The sequence below is a fragment of the Bombus vancouverensis genome, chromosome 8 (genome assembly GCF_051014615.1).
Source record: "Bombus vancouverensis nearcticus chromosome 8, iyBomVanc1_principal, whole genome shotgun sequence".
Lineage (NCBI taxonomy): Eukaryota > Metazoa > Arthropoda > Insecta > Hymenoptera > Apidae > Bombus > Bombus vancouverensis.
This window is the reverse complement of record NC_134918.1, coordinates 10,687,378-10,702,811: the sequence shown is the minus strand read 5'-3', so window position 1 is coordinate 10,702,811 and position 15,434 is coordinate 10,687,378. Positions and strand designations below refer to the sequence as shown.

At 31.7% G+C, this 15,434-nt stretch overlaps 4 protein-coding genes across 18 annotated transcripts in view; 2 read left to right on the top strand and 2 right to left on the bottom strand.

Annotated features, from left to right (window-relative positions):
- The window catches only part of LOC117162782 (EGFR adapter protein), a 276,395-nt gene extending 270,843 nt beyond the window's left edge, over window positions 1-5,552 (top strand). For all 7 annotated transcript variants that reach the window (XM_033344736.2, XM_033344737.2, XM_076620896.1 and 4 more), the window contains 3 exons: window positions 32-250; window positions 705-876; window positions 3,192-5,552. In XM_033344736.2, coding sequence (XP_033200627.1) covers window positions 32-250; window positions 705-876; window positions 3,192-3,401 — 601 coding nt within the window. In that variant the 3' untranslated portion in view covers window positions 3,402-5,552. The remainder of the gene's footprint in view (window positions 1-31; window positions 251-704; window positions 877-3,191) is intronic.
- On the bottom strand, window positions 5,376-8,641 carry LOC117162784 (DDB1- and CUL4-associated factor 13). The gene is made up of 7 exons (XM_033344746.2): window positions 8,433-8,641; window positions 7,876-8,273; window positions 7,628-7,796; window positions 7,408-7,555; window positions 7,022-7,322; window positions 6,776-6,939; window positions 5,376-6,694 (listed from the first exon to the last, which is right to left on the bottom strand). Exons 1-7 carry the CDS (start codon window positions 8,500-8,502, stop codon window positions 6,607-6,609), a joined length of 1,338 nt encoding a protein of 445 aa, XP_033200637.1. The 5' UTR covers window positions 8,503-8,641; the 3' UTR covers window positions 5,376-6,606.
- A 1,384-nt stretch (window positions 8,642-10,025) lies between these two features.
- Window positions 10,026-11,806, top strand: LOC117162786 (UPF0389 protein CG9231). Of its 3 annotated transcripts, none has more exons than XM_033344752.2 (4): window positions 10,026-10,181; window positions 10,729-10,889; window positions 10,976-11,069; window positions 11,225-11,806. In XM_033344752.2, exons 2-4 carry the CDS (start codon window positions 10,730-10,732, stop codon window positions 11,439-11,441), a joined length of 471 nt encoding a protein of 156 aa, XP_033200643.1. In that variant the 5' UTR covers window positions 10,026-10,181; window position 10,729; the 3' UTR covers window positions 11,442-11,806. The 3 variants fall into 3 exon arrangements, with proteins under 3 accessions (XP_033200643.1, XP_033200644.1, XP_076477021.1); XM_033344753.2 differs by having other exon boundaries at window positions 10,071-10,181; window positions 10,714-10,889; XM_076620906.1 differs by lacking the exon at window positions 10,026-10,181 and adding an exon at window positions 10,216-10,333.
- Window positions 11,807-11,952: 146 nt separating this feature from the next.
- On the bottom strand, window positions 11,953-14,706 carry Ccdc58 (Coiled-coil domain-containing 58). Of its 7 annotated transcripts, none has more exons than XM_076620902.1 (3): window positions 14,453-14,706; window positions 14,142-14,385; window positions 11,953-12,430 (listed from the first exon to the last, which is right to left on the bottom strand). In XM_076620902.1, exon 3 carries the CDS (start codon window positions 12,413-12,415, stop codon window positions 12,041-12,043), a length of 375 nt encoding a protein of 124 aa, XP_076477017.1. In that variant the 5' UTR covers window positions 12,416-12,430; window positions 14,142-14,385; window positions 14,453-14,706; the 3' UTR covers window positions 11,953-12,040. The 7 variants fall into 7 exon arrangements, with proteins under 7 accessions (XP_076477017.1, XP_076477015.1, XP_076477016.1 ...); XM_076620900.1 differs by lacking the exons at window positions 14,142-14,385; window positions 14,453-14,706 and adding exons at window positions 12,765-12,803; window positions 12,898-12,949; XM_076620901.1 differs by having other exon boundaries at window positions 14,142-14,706.
- Window positions 14,707-15,434: the final 728 nt, after the last annotated feature.

Sequence of the window (15,434 nt, the reverse complement as noted above, 5' to 3'; positions counted from 1 at the left end):
AGTAAGCACGTTCGAATTACTACATCCACAGGATAGGACACAATTCTCCGAGCTCTGGTACAGAAACAGAATTCAAATCGAAGAGAAGATCTCAGATCAGCACTTCGAGCAGTTCGGTACCCGCTGATGGAAGCACACACGGTTCCACACCGACCCCACCACCTCTTCCTGAAAGAACGGATAGTCTCAATAATCGCAGCGAAGAAGCTGAACTGCGTAAAGCTCCCTGGTTCCAGGCTGGAATACCAAGGTACTTGATTCATACGCTAGACAATAGTAGGAATATCATTCTCGAGATCTTTCCAGGGAATTATGGCTTTATTAAGATAATCGATGTACGTATGCGACAGTAAACAGGACGTCTGCTTCAACGTCAAATCTCCCTCTTCTCACTTATGCAAACATTTTTGATACAATGTACTAGAAACATTATACGAAAGCATGAAAAGATAACAATATCGATTAATTTTAATACTTAATTATTATACGATCTATATGTTGGTTACTTGATACGTAGATATTCGAGCATCCAGACGCATTTTTTTTTTAACTCGATTGGATCTACTATCGTTTTGTGTTCTCGTATGATACGCCTAGCATGGATAATACGAAGTCGTAGTTGGTGTCTCGTAGTAATTGTTATTTCTACTACTTATCTATACAAATTTGCATTTTCACGGTGTCGTGGTCATTTATGATTCCAGGGAAATAACGCTGGAAGTGTTGAGCCAAGAGCCGGAAGGAGCCTTCATGGTGAGAGAGAGCACCAGTAAACCCGGATGTTATGCCCTTTCGCTTCGAGTGCCGCGCGAATTCCAACCAAGCGGAATAGCCCATTATCTCATAATGCGCACGAACAAAGGCTACAAAATCAAGGTAAATCTCTCCTCGAGTCATCACGAGGGACGGTCTTTCTCGTGAATGTCTTTAGCCGTCTACGAAACGTCTGCGCTTAAATACAGTAATTAACACTTTCACCGTGACAGTTTAAATTCGTTTTATCTACAATTATAATTCATTTCGCCACACACGAGGCAAGCACGATCTGCCAATTAAACGCCGTATAAAAGAAAGACAACTGAAACGAAGTTTAGCAATTTAATTTGTACAGTAAGCTTCGTTAAGCGAATGATACGACACAATATAAGTACCTCTGACCTACCCAAACTTTTAAGTTTTTGAGCAAATTAAACGAAAGGTTACTTGTAACAGATATATATATTTAAAAAAAAAATACAGGTACATCTAGATAATATCATCACTCTATTCGATGCAAAGAAGAATTTTATTGAATTTAACTTCACTTAATCGACCTTGTTACATGTATTTATTATAGAGATACAAAATATGATCTTTTACAACCATTGAGCTTTGTTTTATACTTTTAGAGAGAATACGGTTCATAAGAGAATGCAAGAATTGTTTGAAACTATTGAAACAAATAAAACTTCCTATAAGAAACGAAATTGTTTGTTTGCCACAAAAGGGAAGAGGGATTTTTGCCAGCATGCAAATTATTCGTATCGTGATCGAATTAATAGTTACGTTAGTTTAATAACAGGAAACTCGTAGGAAGGTTTTGCACGATTTTTACGCTATTTCTATTCTTCGGTTTTAGTACATATAGTGTACGTACATACATGAACTTTATCATGTTCAAGGGAAATTTTCACGCATTATTTACTTTCCTAACTTCGCTTATTACTAGATGATAGAATTCATTGCAAACCTACACGCGTAGTCTTTGAAAATAAAGCGTTTTTTTTTTTTTTTTTTTTTTGAATATACAATGAATAAAACGAAGGGACACCGTTAAAGAAGAGTTCGCAACTGTGCTGCTTTGTACGCAGAAATTAATCATCACAGAGTAATATCGCGTTTGGACCGAAGCTTTCAGTTCTGAAATATTATAATGGAGACATTGTGCAAGTACAAAGCGACTCTGGTTGCGTATTTTGCCATTTGGCTACGCGTATTTAAATGTACGGACTTCCCTTGTAGGATAAATTAAATGGGTCCGTGGACTTTGATAATCTCCGAAACGAGTATAAATGAGTTTTGTTGGATGTACCGTAGGGAAATCAAAACTCATCCCCACTCTTTCATCTGGAATTGCATTGCCGTAGCAACACGCGATGAGATTCGAATATGTACGGCAGATGATAATTTTGACGTACAATGTTTCTCATTGATTTGCTTCGTAGACGAATAATATAATATATTAAACACAGTCGATTTATGCAATTGAATTATACCTACACCATAGATATATTTTCAGTAATTATCTGCACCTATGTATACGATATTAAATCATGCTGTTGTTCATATCACATAATATCAAATTATCGTAACGATCGTAATTTTGTAGACACTTCCGATAGCTTAACAGGAAGAATGATACGAATATAAAATTAAAATCATTACACGGTTAACAAAATGCGATATTGAAACACTTGTGGCGCTTATTAAAATAGCATGTAGTAAGTATAATGACATCGAGAGAAATTCAGTGATATCAGATCAAATTGCTTTTCTTGGGAAATTTATTCAGAGAATTATTGTCAAATGCAATAATTTACAGAGCATTTTATACATTCATTAAGCACTTCATAAAATTTTTTATAATCGTTCTGTTAATATAAAACATGTTCGAAATATCGTCACATGTAGAGTTATGCTGCTTGAATTAACAATCGTAAAATTATATTTATTTGAACTAATTAGTACACACTTTTGCAGATGTCATATCCGTTTTTAATTTTCCATATGCCAAAACAATATGCTATTTTCATTTACAAAATCATTTTAATCACGCCGATAGCAAACAAAATAGTATCAATGGTAGGATACAAATCATGACATTGTTCGTAAGCGTGAATAGATTCAAAAATAATAGATCCACATCAAATCGAGATTTATAAAGCTTATATACCTCTGCTATACATTTTTTTAATTTCGATTTTTAAAATCGAGTTTCTCGAAACGAACGTTCCTCGTATGCAAAAGCTGTATTCTACACTTTCGATTTATTTCTTTTTTTTTTTTTTTAATTATCATTAATCAAAAGATATCTTCATCCTTTTTTGAAAAATCTCTTTTCCCGATCGTAAAACGACAGAGATTGAAAATATGAATAATCTAATATTCAGAATGAATAATAACTGTACGCATTATCCTTCTGTTTGTTGCAGGGCTTCACAAAGGAATTCACAACTCTGACCGCCCTAATTACTCATCACTCGGTGATGCCAGAATTACTGCCGTGCCCGTTGTCATTAAGTCGATACAATCCTAGCTTTGTGAAAAGCGATTCCAACAAAGACTTCGCGGACATCGATTCAGACCCCGATTACAATACCTTAGCCGATTTCCGTAAAATGATGGCTGACCTGAACGTCTAGAAAAAGCTGGCAATCAGGACGATCTGGTAAAATCGATGCTTTCGCCGACGCTCTTCGAACCGAACGATTAAAGCGAATTCGTTCAGAGAGACTACGAGAAATTGAGACGCGTTTCACGATACAATTTCGTACGAGATCACGTAAATGCGGCTACAGGCACGAAGAGTTCGTGAAATCATTGAAACGTGTTTTTATCTTGAATTTCATATCGTCCTCGGTCGATCATGTTCGTCGATTAATAAAGAAATTTCTTGATCGCGTAACGAACTAATTTGTTGCAACGATTCATCGCATACTCGAGAATGAAATGCGTCGCACGTTCGAATGATTCTGTACGTTGCCGCGGTGATATGTATTTCATAAGTCATCGATAACGATAGGAAACATAGCGTAAGTAATTTAACGACCGCCGCTATTCATGGAAATAACAGCGAATCAAAAGTCGGAGGACGCATAGCAGGGAAACTGATTCCTCATTTTATAGATCGAGTCGCAGGGTTCGCGTTAAATCAACGAGAAACTATCGATATCTATTTCATTGAATTAAATCGTTAACAGTTGACGAGGATCGCTCGACGCGTGCCGATACGCCTTGACGCTGACTCTGCGATAGAAAATTTCGAATGACAACTAGTTTACAGCATTTTCGATGAGCTAGTTTATTGTAGAATTTGGATGGAATAAAAGTTATCACAAAAAATGAGATAAGTATATTTTTTAATGTTACTGCGAATGTCTCTTGAATGGTTTTCTCGTTCCGGACGAATGTGTGAAATCTTATGCTGTTGAATTTAGTTTAGAAATCGAAGGTTATTTGACAGCGTTGCATTACCCGACAACAATCGTCAAAGCAGAAGCAAAAAAAAAAAAAAAAGAAAGAAATGATAAAATTTACCAATAAAATATTATCAGAGGAGTTCAACATATTTAGCAGATCGATGTATGTGACTTTGAACAGGACGACAATGCAATGAGATTTTTCGTAATTTTCGATCGATTGAAAGGAGGATTTTTAAAATCCTTCGAGGATACTACCATTAGAATTTCACGCGGCTAAATAGTGTTTTACAAAATTAATGTAAATGTGTTTATATGTATATAAATTATAATTATTGTTATACGATACTACTCATATTTAATTAAATGACATTGACGGCATCGTTAGGAGGAACTACACCCTTGAGACAGTGACAACAGGAAGCGTAGAATACCATGGAATTTTGAAGCCGACGAAAGAAATAATTTTACACTGATAATTTAATTGCTCGACTAACCTAGTCTTGTACAGAATTTATGCGCGCATAGTTGATATTAAAAAAAGAGAAGAAGAAAAGAATAAGCAACTGTATAATCATATGTGCGTATTAATTAACATACAATCGATAAACGAGAAAAATCGGAGACTATGTGCCGCTTTTTATACGCCCAAGGACATGAAATTTTAAGAATACAATTCGATAGAACTCTTGCTTCATCATTTTTTCGATATACGAAATGACAAGGAATGATAAATTAAAATTTACATAACTATCATCGAATTCATCGAATAATATGAACGCGTTAGATCAGATTGTACAAACGGCAGAATGTCGTTGATTTATCCTACAAGGTAACGCGAATGAGACACATGATAACTGACAAATAATAAAATAGTATTTTAATAAGGAGTTTACCCACGTTCAAATATCTGGTATTAAATTAAATACAATACCCCATCCCTACAATGCTAGAGCATTTACGTGTAAAATCGATAAATGTGTCTTGTATTCATTTATTTAAACCGTATCAACCGAAAATGTAACATCTACAATGCGGACTTGAAAATATAAGATAAGCAAAAATACGAAGACTAAAATCACTTACTTAGCCATCTTTGACAAAAACATGAAATAAGACTTCAGCATGATTTTTAGCTAGTTTGTGAACGTTCACCGTACTTCGACATTGAAAAGAGGATATAGAATGATCTGCGTATTGCCAAATTGATAAACATTTATTAAGATAAATGCGCAAAGAAAATAGAAGGAAATTAATAAATCGTTGTAAGCTACGCTAAGCAAGACATTAATCACTGCTTGAAGTTTGTAACGTTTTACGAATTATTATAGCAATGCGTTGTATAATTTCAATAAAATTATTTATTACAATAAATATTAGACATTATAGTCAATATTTTAGTCCATAATGTGTATCCATAAAAATATTATCCATTGTCGAAAACATTACGTGGTATATGAAATACCTGTTTCTTTAAGTGAAGTAATTACATCAAATTTGATATCGAATATGATTTAGCATCACAAGTTAATATTTCTTATGAGAATAACAGAAAATTGAATCATTTTGAATTTATTTTGAAATTTAGGAAATTAGTATTAAACGAATGTAACATATACAGGATGATTTTCTTATTAGTTAACTCAAAGGAAATGTAATAACTCTCTGTTTATATATATATAATATATATCAAGTAATAATGTGTCATCAGAATCTGATATCAGTCCTGTGTTAGGGCAAAAACAACTATGTGTGTATTATTAGTGGCATCGCCTTTGAATCAACTAGAGAATTACCCCGTATAACAAGAAATTCATAAATTTTAACATTCGCTTTAAAATAAAAAATAAGTTTTGTTTTGATAAACAAATATGCATAAGCAGTATAAAATTAATCTTGAACAGATATTTCATGTTCATCAAATGTTATAATTTACTATGATCGGTATATCCAAAAAATAAATAAATTTATACATTTAGATGAAATGCTGACATACCTTGTTTATAACATTACGTAAATTACCGTTTATATTGAATTTTGTAAAATTATACAAATTATAATACAATGTGGTAAACTCCATTTTGTCTTTATTTTTAACCCTTTGCGGACGGGACGGTTCAAAGTCAACCGTACCGTAGGGCCGAGTTGCTGTCGCGATAAACATTTAAAATTGCCACGCATATTTCTGCTTAGGCGTGCTTTTCGTTCATGGATGTTAAATTCTAGACATATGTACATGCACAGATTCCCCACAGGATAAATAAAATGACACACATATGAGTCTTTCGGTTCTATCAATTGTTTTCGTCAAACGCATATATGAGTTCCTCGACCAAATTGATGGCTTACGCAGAACGCATATATGCGGCGGTAGTCCGCAAAGGGCATCAGCATAAAAATGTATAATACTACAATACATAATTGTGTATTATACTTCTTGATGAACAACATTCTTGCTTCTTTCCGAAACAAAAGGTACCGCACCTCTTCTAGAATGAGCTCGTCTATTAGCCTCCCTGAAATAAAGTAAATAAATTATAGCAAAAATATTTTATACTTTACATATTTCAGATCTCTTTTGAAGTAATAGTACATACTTTCGTTTACTTTTCTCGCGAATTATACGTAATTCAGCCTTTGCATTGTAAACATGTTGTGGAACCTGTCTATGTCGAGAAATTCGCTTAACTTGGGGATGTGCAGAAAACTTCTCTTTCAAAGCTTCACTGTAATTTAATGCTGCTTTTTCTCTAGGTCTCAACTGCAATTATACATTTTATTATCTTTAATGCGTAAAATAGTAAAAGGAAGAAATACAAAATATAATTGGAATAATTACATACCACACCCAATTTTTCCGATGCCTTTGCTTTCCATACACGAATATTCATTTCGTCACTACCACTAACAACATATTTATTATCAAGAGACCAGGCCATGCATGTTAATCTTTGCATGCGTTTTGTATGGTAAACTTCTCGAGAACGACCTTTGGATATTTCAAAAATGCGAATAGATTTATCATAACTACCAGACACAAATTCTTTACCAGTCGGCGAGTAATCTACATCAATTACAGCCTGTACATGGTCCATATGCACATTTACTGGTGTTTTCAACTTACGAATGTCATAAGTATATAAGCTAAATAAAAAAACATGTTATACTCAATTTCTCTATATAATCTTTGATATCAAATAACACGATATATCATCTTTCTCAAACTTACTTATAATCTTCATTAGCACATGTAAAAGTAACAGCCTCCATAGGGTTCCAAGACAATTTATTAGTTCTAAACCTCATAAACACTTTTCGCAATGGTCCTGTTTCTCTGGCATCGTACAGAATTATACTACGGTCACTTGCACAAGCAGCTGCAAAATTCATATGTATTTATAATGTTGAAATATGATCCTCATTAGGTACAATAATAGATAATTTTATACCTAATAAATTGGACTGCACAGGATTATATTTAATATCGTGCAAACTGTCAACACCCCATTTAAATGTACGAATTGGTTCATTCCTTGTTTCTTCCCATAAATGACATACTTCGCCACATGTTGCAAATATTGGCTGAGTTCGGTGATGAGAGATTCCACTTATTATAGTCTATAAAATATTCATATATTTTGAATAAATATAGTAAAATAATATTTATATTTTCGTTCTTTAATATTTACTATCCTACTTTACTAATAACTGTATTTATTGGTTCTTCCTGATGATTGAATGATGATTTTTCTGATTTCCATGTTTTAATAGTCTTATCATCACCAACAGAGATAAAGTTTTCACCACTTAGGCTAAATACAATTCCCCGTATTATGCCATCATGTGCCAAAATGTTGCGTGTACATATTTTATGTATAAGATTCCATACTCTTATTTCTCCATCAAAAGACCCACTAAGTAGAATAGACAACTGAGAAGGATGTTTACATAAGCAAGACACACCATCTTTATGTCCTTCTAAGCATCCTACAAAAGGTTTTGCAAATACTCTTTCTAACTTTATTGCATTTAGAGCTCTGGTATACTCTCTTGCTGCTTCAAAAGGATGTAATGCTGGATCATAATTCCTAGGTACTACAAACAAGAAATGTACAAAATTAGTTAATAATCCATTTGAACAAAATATTATAAATGTTGCATTATACGATAAGAAATGTAGAAATATTTATAATGAAAGTTTACTTTACCATTATTTGTTATTTTAAACAATATGTATCTTAAAATAAAACTAACCTTTATAAATATCACGTTTCGTTTCTCTTAAATAGTCATCTGGATTTCTTGTCAGAATTTTCACTTTCATTTTGCAAGTATTTTAATTCAGTAAAATTTCTATCAACGTATATTCTTTTAGTAGAATACGTTACATATACATTAAACATGTGCGATAAACGTTTAGCACTTGTACTCTTGTAAATTGTAATCAGGCAGTTATAAGTTTTAAACTATGGATACATAGAATAAAAATTAAATTCCTAGAAGTTTTAGAAATATTCAATAATTATTCAATAAAATATTCAATCAAATATCTGCTATGTCTAAAATAATAAAAATCTGTATTCATGATTGTTTTTCTGTGATTTTTAATTTTTATATATAGGTTTTAATTTGTAGGATTCAAAAATGCAAGTTATAAGTGTGGAATCTAGTGGATCAAAAAATTATGACTATATAAAACGAAGAATTTTTAGGGTTTTTTACACTTTACTTTGGCAGTTTGCCTTGTATCCATACTTCGTCCAATGAATAGATTGCACAAACGACATCTGATTGGTCCGCACAGGTGAGCTCTCATGTTCATTCTCATACTCTCAACTTTCGTTTACCTTATTTAAAAACGTAATGTCTTCGCATCGTTTGTATCAACGATACTATCAAATCAATATTCTTATAACAGCAAAAATGTCGCCACAAAAATTCACACGATCGGCAACTTCATTGTCATGGAAGCGACCTCTTCCCTCATTCAGTTCATAACTGACTGTCAATTGGTTTCTGTTCTTTAAATACATACTATCAGGAGCTGTAGTTAAATTCGTGCAAAATTAGTTTGTACTAACGTTTGTTAATGAAAAATAAATGTTGACTTAAACCAAAACCAATCTCGGGTTTACTTACAAATCCCACACTGTGATTGATTGTTTTATGTACCTTCACGGAATGAAAAGAAATAAAAAATGAAATGGAAAAGGCCACAAAAAAGCAATAAAGAAGAATATAAAACGAAAAGAAACGTAGCGATAAAAAAAAAGCACAAATGAATACTCCGAACGCATTAGAAAAACTAATATTTGCAGGCCTTGAGGCATTGAGTCAGGGTGAAAGACCAAATATGCAAAATATATATATATATAACATATAAAAATGCATTTGACTTAACCCGCCAAAGTGACAGCCACTTACGTGCAATCAGTGACTTCATGGACTCCATTCATTGAATGGAGGTAATGTAGCATCAAAATAACTTGTAAAATACCCTAAAAATGCCCTGTTTTACATAGTCATAACTTTTGAGCCACTGAGTTTCGCAACTTAAAACTTACATTTCCGAATTCTACGAATCGGAAACTACAAAATTGCAAATAAAATAATCAATAATTTCCGGTCCCTTGAAGTAAAGGACAGCCTATTTTTTCCGAACTATTTAACTAAAAAAGGAATTAAATTATTTATAAGTGTACTTATCTTGGTATGGGGAACAACTATTTTCTATTTTCCTTTATTTACCAAATCATTACACCTTTCCATAAATAATATATAATAAACGTTTCGAATATGTTTTTGTTAATTCTGATTAAAAGTTTAAACATAAAAATTATTTGTATAAAATACATGCATATACGGCATGTATACATATCTTAACAGTTCGTATATATGTGTGTGTGTTCCTATATCCATGATATTCCTACTGTGCTTTAAGTTAGTAGTACCTAGGCGATTAACAGAAAGGATTGGTCAGCTCATGAACATAAATCGTTAAAAGTAAGTTAAGTGATTAATTTTTCTGGACTGTGATAGTCAGTAAATTAAAATATTACATAAACGAATAAATTGAGTTAATTGCTACGTAGAATGACATAAGATAACAAAATACAAATATTCAATTAATTAATTCTGTAATATAATTAAGCAAGGTCAATATGTTATTTTTGAAATATAGTTAGTCTGTTTTAAAATACGATTTATTTATAGATATGTAACCTATAAAAATTACGTGAAAGAAGATGCACAAGTATTTAATACATTTATAAAACATATTTTGAAGTATTCTTGATTTTCTGGATCCCTAATAAATTTCGTAATATACAGTAAACAATTTTTTTTTAAATTAAATTAACAGAATGTGGGAAAACATAATTATGTTATATTAGTACTTGAATAGTATCTTTTAGCATTTACACATTGTAATGTTTATACTTTATTATATTTATATTTAATTAATTATATTTATTAATATATGTTATCATTTCATGAATTAAAGATGTAATATTTAATATAAATAAACTATAAATAGTATTTATTGTTGTAGAATGTTCTGTACAAGATTGATCAGGCAATTTAAATTATTAAGAATAAGGCAATTACATTCGACTTTTGTAAGAAATGAAAATAAATCTGTTAGTGAGAAATCTAAAACTACTGAAACGTTGCAATCTACGGGTCAGAAGGAACAAGTTGATTTTGTAACAGGTATATCATACATATTTTTAACTTTAATATTCTTAATTTTATCCAAAATATATGTCCAAAATATATGAAAAATTGTGGCACTTTAGGACCACCTATGGTTGCTCTATCTAATCTTGATAAAAGAATATTAGTTTGGGTCAAACGGTATCCTAGTCTGGATCAAGTTCCAGATTATGTCTCGTAAGTTAGTTGAAAACACAAACTTCTATTAAAATAAGAATTACAAGTACCAGAGGATAAAAATAAATTCCATTTCTTGATGCAATATAAGAAATAATTTCACTTACTTAAATACTATATATATTAAATATTTTGTGTTTTGATTACTTTACTAGTTATCAATGTATCCAGCATGCACATACTAAGGCAAGAATTCGTATATGCTTTGTTATGATGTTTCTTGCAATAGTTATCTGTCTCTCAGCTGTAATGATTGGAAAAAGAGATGTTGCAGCTGGAAAAAACATAGCAACAGAAAGAATGAAATGGTATACGGAAGTAAAAGAAAAAGGTAGAAGAGAAGCAGCTGAAAATGCTGAAAAAGCAAAATAATGTTTTACCTACCTTTAATAATAAATATACCTTAGTTATATATGTATATATGAAAAAAAGTATCTTTTTTGTAGTATTTAAATTTATGTTTGAAATATTTTTTTTGATTTGCCCTCTTTCTTTGTTACTATTTTGCTGTATTAATTGTTGTATGATTATTAATTTATTGATCTATGAAATACTGCTTTGTAATATCATTTGAGATCTCTAAGTTATTGCACATTACTTTAATAATTCAAGAAATATATTTTTGTAACAGATATAAATGAGATTAGTTTTAAAATGTTGCTAAACTAATACTCAATATAATAAACATTGATAATAAACACTGATATAATAATAAATAAAGAAATAAATGTAAAGTGCCTCAAGGTTTTTCTATTATACCCAACATATGTATATATCCTACATTTAATTTATTAATAAATAATATAAAAAAAAAGATATACTTATAGTTATTACTATTGCATACCTCATCTGTTTATTATTACATAAATGCAGTAACTAAATATATTTACAACATTTCAATATATTTGTAGTTAAATTTACAATCATATAAAAAGGTAGTGGCCAAAGTATTTTCAAAATCAATAACGAGATTAAATTTCTATATCAGTCGGTGGCTTATAAAAACCACGGCATTTCTTATAATAAGCCTCAACTGTATGGTCTTTTACAACTTCTTCTATGTTTAATTCTGATTGCAGTAAGCGTAAAGTATTTTGTTCTTTCCTTAATGCTTTAAGAAGTTGAGGACTATCATTGCCATTATCTCTTTCAGCTCTTAATTGGTTCACTTTTTCCTTGGATGCATTTAAACACCTTGTAATAGCTAATGCCCTTGATTTATGACCTGTTTGAATTTGTTCATATAAATCTTTACATTTTGTAGTAGGATCACTTTGTCCTTTAAATGATTCTGTTGGAAGTATAGCATTTAGCATATAAATGATTTTGTCATCAAGTTGCCGCATCTTTTTCAATGCATCCTGGAACAAGAACATTCAGTATCTTAAAATAAAAAAAAAGATGAATTTGGAAAAGACACATACAAAAGTAATACTGCAAAATAATTAATTTCAATATAGGTCCTTTAATCATTTTTTTTATTATCAAGTTTTACAGATATACTGTATCAATTATTATTTCACATTAGATCAAATGCACAAGGATATCTATTCACTTATTAAAATTTTAAAGTCTGCTTTATAACTTATATATCGAATTGTTTACTTAATTAAATTTAATTGTTTTCATGGAGAATTTTAGGTCTTTCATTTCTTAAATATCGTTTACAAATTATTATGTAAAATACTATATAACCTTAATCATGTTTGCAGTGTATTATCATTTTCCAGAAATCTACATACAATTTAATATATGTAATTAAAACAATTGAAGTACATAATTTGAAATAATACGTTTTACACAATACTTTCATTTACTTAAAAAATACCTGAAACTCTAAAAAGTCGCCGCATCCTACACTCACAGTTGCCATTTTTCCAATATGGAGATCAAACAACGTGGGTACATACGTAAGTATATACTTACTATTGAAACACATTACGATGGGAAGTAACGAACCGATAGTAAGCTAATGTGGTTATTGCATAATATCTTTATGCTTCATCTAATTATTAATATAGCAATTAGTTATTTGATTTTGTATATTTAAGTATTTTAAATAAATTTATATAAAATTTCATATACATGGGGTTTCGTTTAACTGGAAACGGTAAGAGATCTCACTTTTCATAAAAAAAAGTGGTTTCCTTGTTAAAAAATCTAAATAAAGATAATATTCTCTATAAAAAAAGGTATTAACTTATTTATGCAAAATTATATTAATTTAGCAGATATTTTAATTTTAATTAGTGAAATTTAACGTATCGAAGACAAAGAGAATGTAAACACAAGAATACCGCTTCGAATCTTTCTTCGTCTTTCATACGTTAAATTTGAAAAACTAAAGTTAATATATCTGCTAAAACAATAATTTTTCGACATAAGTAGTTTAATACCTTTTTATAAGGAATGCCGAGATGGTACGATTAATGTTAAAGTATTAAAAAATGTTCGAAATAGTAGTTTGCAATTTCATAATATATAAGGATTGCGAATTCGACCATATTGTTTCCCCTAGAGTTCGATCACGTGGTTTTATTTACCTCTCCTGTTCAGACTCTACTTGCTAGACAGGATATATAATCTGTCCAATGAGACAAGGCAATAAACTCGAGGTGAGGTAGTGACACTCGAATATTACTAGTCGTCAGCCAATAGTTGCAGCCGCAGCAATCACATTTTGTTTACGTTTACTGCCCCGTTTCGTTGGACAGACTATAAATGTAAAATAGCAACTCGATAGCTATACGTCAATATGAAGTAGCAGTAGAGAGCTTTCGGAGTAGATTAAGGTCTTTCTCCTTTTTTCTCAGATCGCTTTCTTGTTTGGAAGAAGATCAATTAATATTTACCAGTGTTCTTTATATTTTATAAAATTGTTTGTCTAAATTCAACTAAAATCTGTGAATAAAATTTATAAAATTTGTTCTTAAAACTGTGAAACATTCGATATTTCCTGTAATTCACACATATGCATATTGATTAATGTATAGTTAAGAATATGTTCATGTGATTTTCATTCATATCGTTCGATTTATTTAAATCCAGTGACCATTCGGCTGTCTTACGTACACCGTTTCTCGAGCGGACCGCCTTCCATCACGGCGTGCTCGCAGCACGCTCCAAAATCGATATGTAAATCGGCGTTAGACGGATGAAATGGTGAGTGACGCCTGGCAAGTGTTACATCAGATTAAACCGATTGCGTTTCTACACGATCGTGTGCACATTGACCACAAACTTTAAAGCCGTTCCGTGACACGCTCTCTCCTTTTGCCGCAAAGCAAATTCATTTTCTACAAGAGATAATACAAACCTACAAAGGCATTTGATTATCATACAACCGGTATACAGTGTCGATAGCCGATAACTCACGTACTTACATAAAAAGAATCACAAAAGTCTTCCTACTACATTACAAAAATTAAAGTATACAAGTTGGTATACCTTGAATCGAAAGTAACAAAATACGTTCGGTCTTTTCACTAATTCATTTTCACCTGTTCCTGTCGGCTTGAAAATAAATATTAATGCCGGTACTCGACTTTTTGGATAGCCTGTAGAGCGTGCTCATCGCCCCCTTCTTCTGAGACCCAGGAGGTGAGAAGGATACACAATAAGGCGCGCAGTCGGCGAGTACAGTAGTGTCGCGTTAACTGGCCGCGGTTTGCTTCGTCAATTGTCCGTCGCTATCCCCTCCAGTTCTTCAAATTGTGTTCGTGAAGTGAGCCCCTAATGTTATATACGTCTGTTATAAACAAATGTGTTAAATATGGATATATTGAGTATTGTAATGTCGCGTTAATTGACCAGAGTTTTGCTTCGTTAAGTGGCCGTCGCTATCCCCGCCAGTTTTGACATTGTGGAGTGAGCTTCTGGTGTTACTATCAGTGGAAGAGATATAGCGAGGTCTTAAAATTAGTCAGGTGTTAAAGTTTAATGTTTCAAGGTGTTAATGTTTCAAGAATCGAAACAAGTAGTCCGAGATGTTTTGAGAGAGATAAGGACTCAGAGCCTTGGCCAGGGCCGTACGATAGCAATTCAGAACTATTTCTTCCTTTGCAGTATATTTAACAAAAAATTTCGTCTCGCGAAGGAGAGCGATTACATTATATATTTTTAATTTATGTTCTAAAGTTTCAATTCTATGATAAATCGTAATTTTCGTAAATTTCGAAAAACTTACACGGGTGCCTGCGTACTAGGAAGATGCATACGGCCCTAGGTGCGACTAGATCAATCGGTGTACCCACTCAACGCTTCAATGCGTTGATACTAGAGATTTTCAATTTTTCATAGAAATTTATAGATCTTTAGGGATTGGAACGTTCTTTTCCATTTCTTTCTCTTCCATTAAGTACTTGT

What these genes read in the sequence shown, in the direction of transcription:
- LOC117162784 (XM_033344746.2), bottom strand. Translation starts at nt 8,502, where the DNA reads ATGAAAGTGAAAATTCTGACAAGAAATCCAGATGACTATTTAAGAGAA. An exon ending in TGTGCAGTCCAATTTATTAG is followed by an intron (nt 7,556 to 7,627) that starts GTATAAAATTAT and finishes TGAATTTTGCAG; the next exon opens with CTGCTTGTGCAAGTGACCGT. An exon ending in CATCGGAAAAATTGGGTGTG is followed by an intron (nt 6,940 to 7,021) that starts GTATGTAATTAT and finishes GTATAATTGCAG; the next exon opens with TTGAGACCTAGAGAAAAAGC.
- LOC117162786 (XM_033344752.2), top strand. Translation starts at nt 10,730, where the DNA reads ATGTTCTGTACAAGATTGATCAGGCAATTTAAATTATTAAGAATAAGG. An exon ending in ACAAGTTGATTTTGTAACAG is followed by an intron (nt 10,890 to 10,975) that starts GTATATCATACA and finishes GTGGCACTTTAG; the next exon opens with GACCACCTATGGTTGCTCTA. An exon ending in CAAGTTCCAGATTATGTCTC is followed by an intron (nt 11,070 to 11,224) that starts GTAAGTTAGTTG and finishes TTACTTTACTAG; the next exon opens with TTATCAATGTATCCAGCATG.
- Ccdc58 (XM_033344747.2), bottom strand. Translation starts at nt 13,008, where the DNA reads ATGTGTTTCAATAGTAAGTATATACTTACGTATGTACCCACGTTGTTT. An exon ending in GCGACTTTTTAGAGTTTCAG is followed by an intron (nt 12,431 to 12,897) that starts GTATTTTTTAAG and finishes TTCTTGTTCCAG; the next exon opens with GATGCATTGAAAAAGATGCG.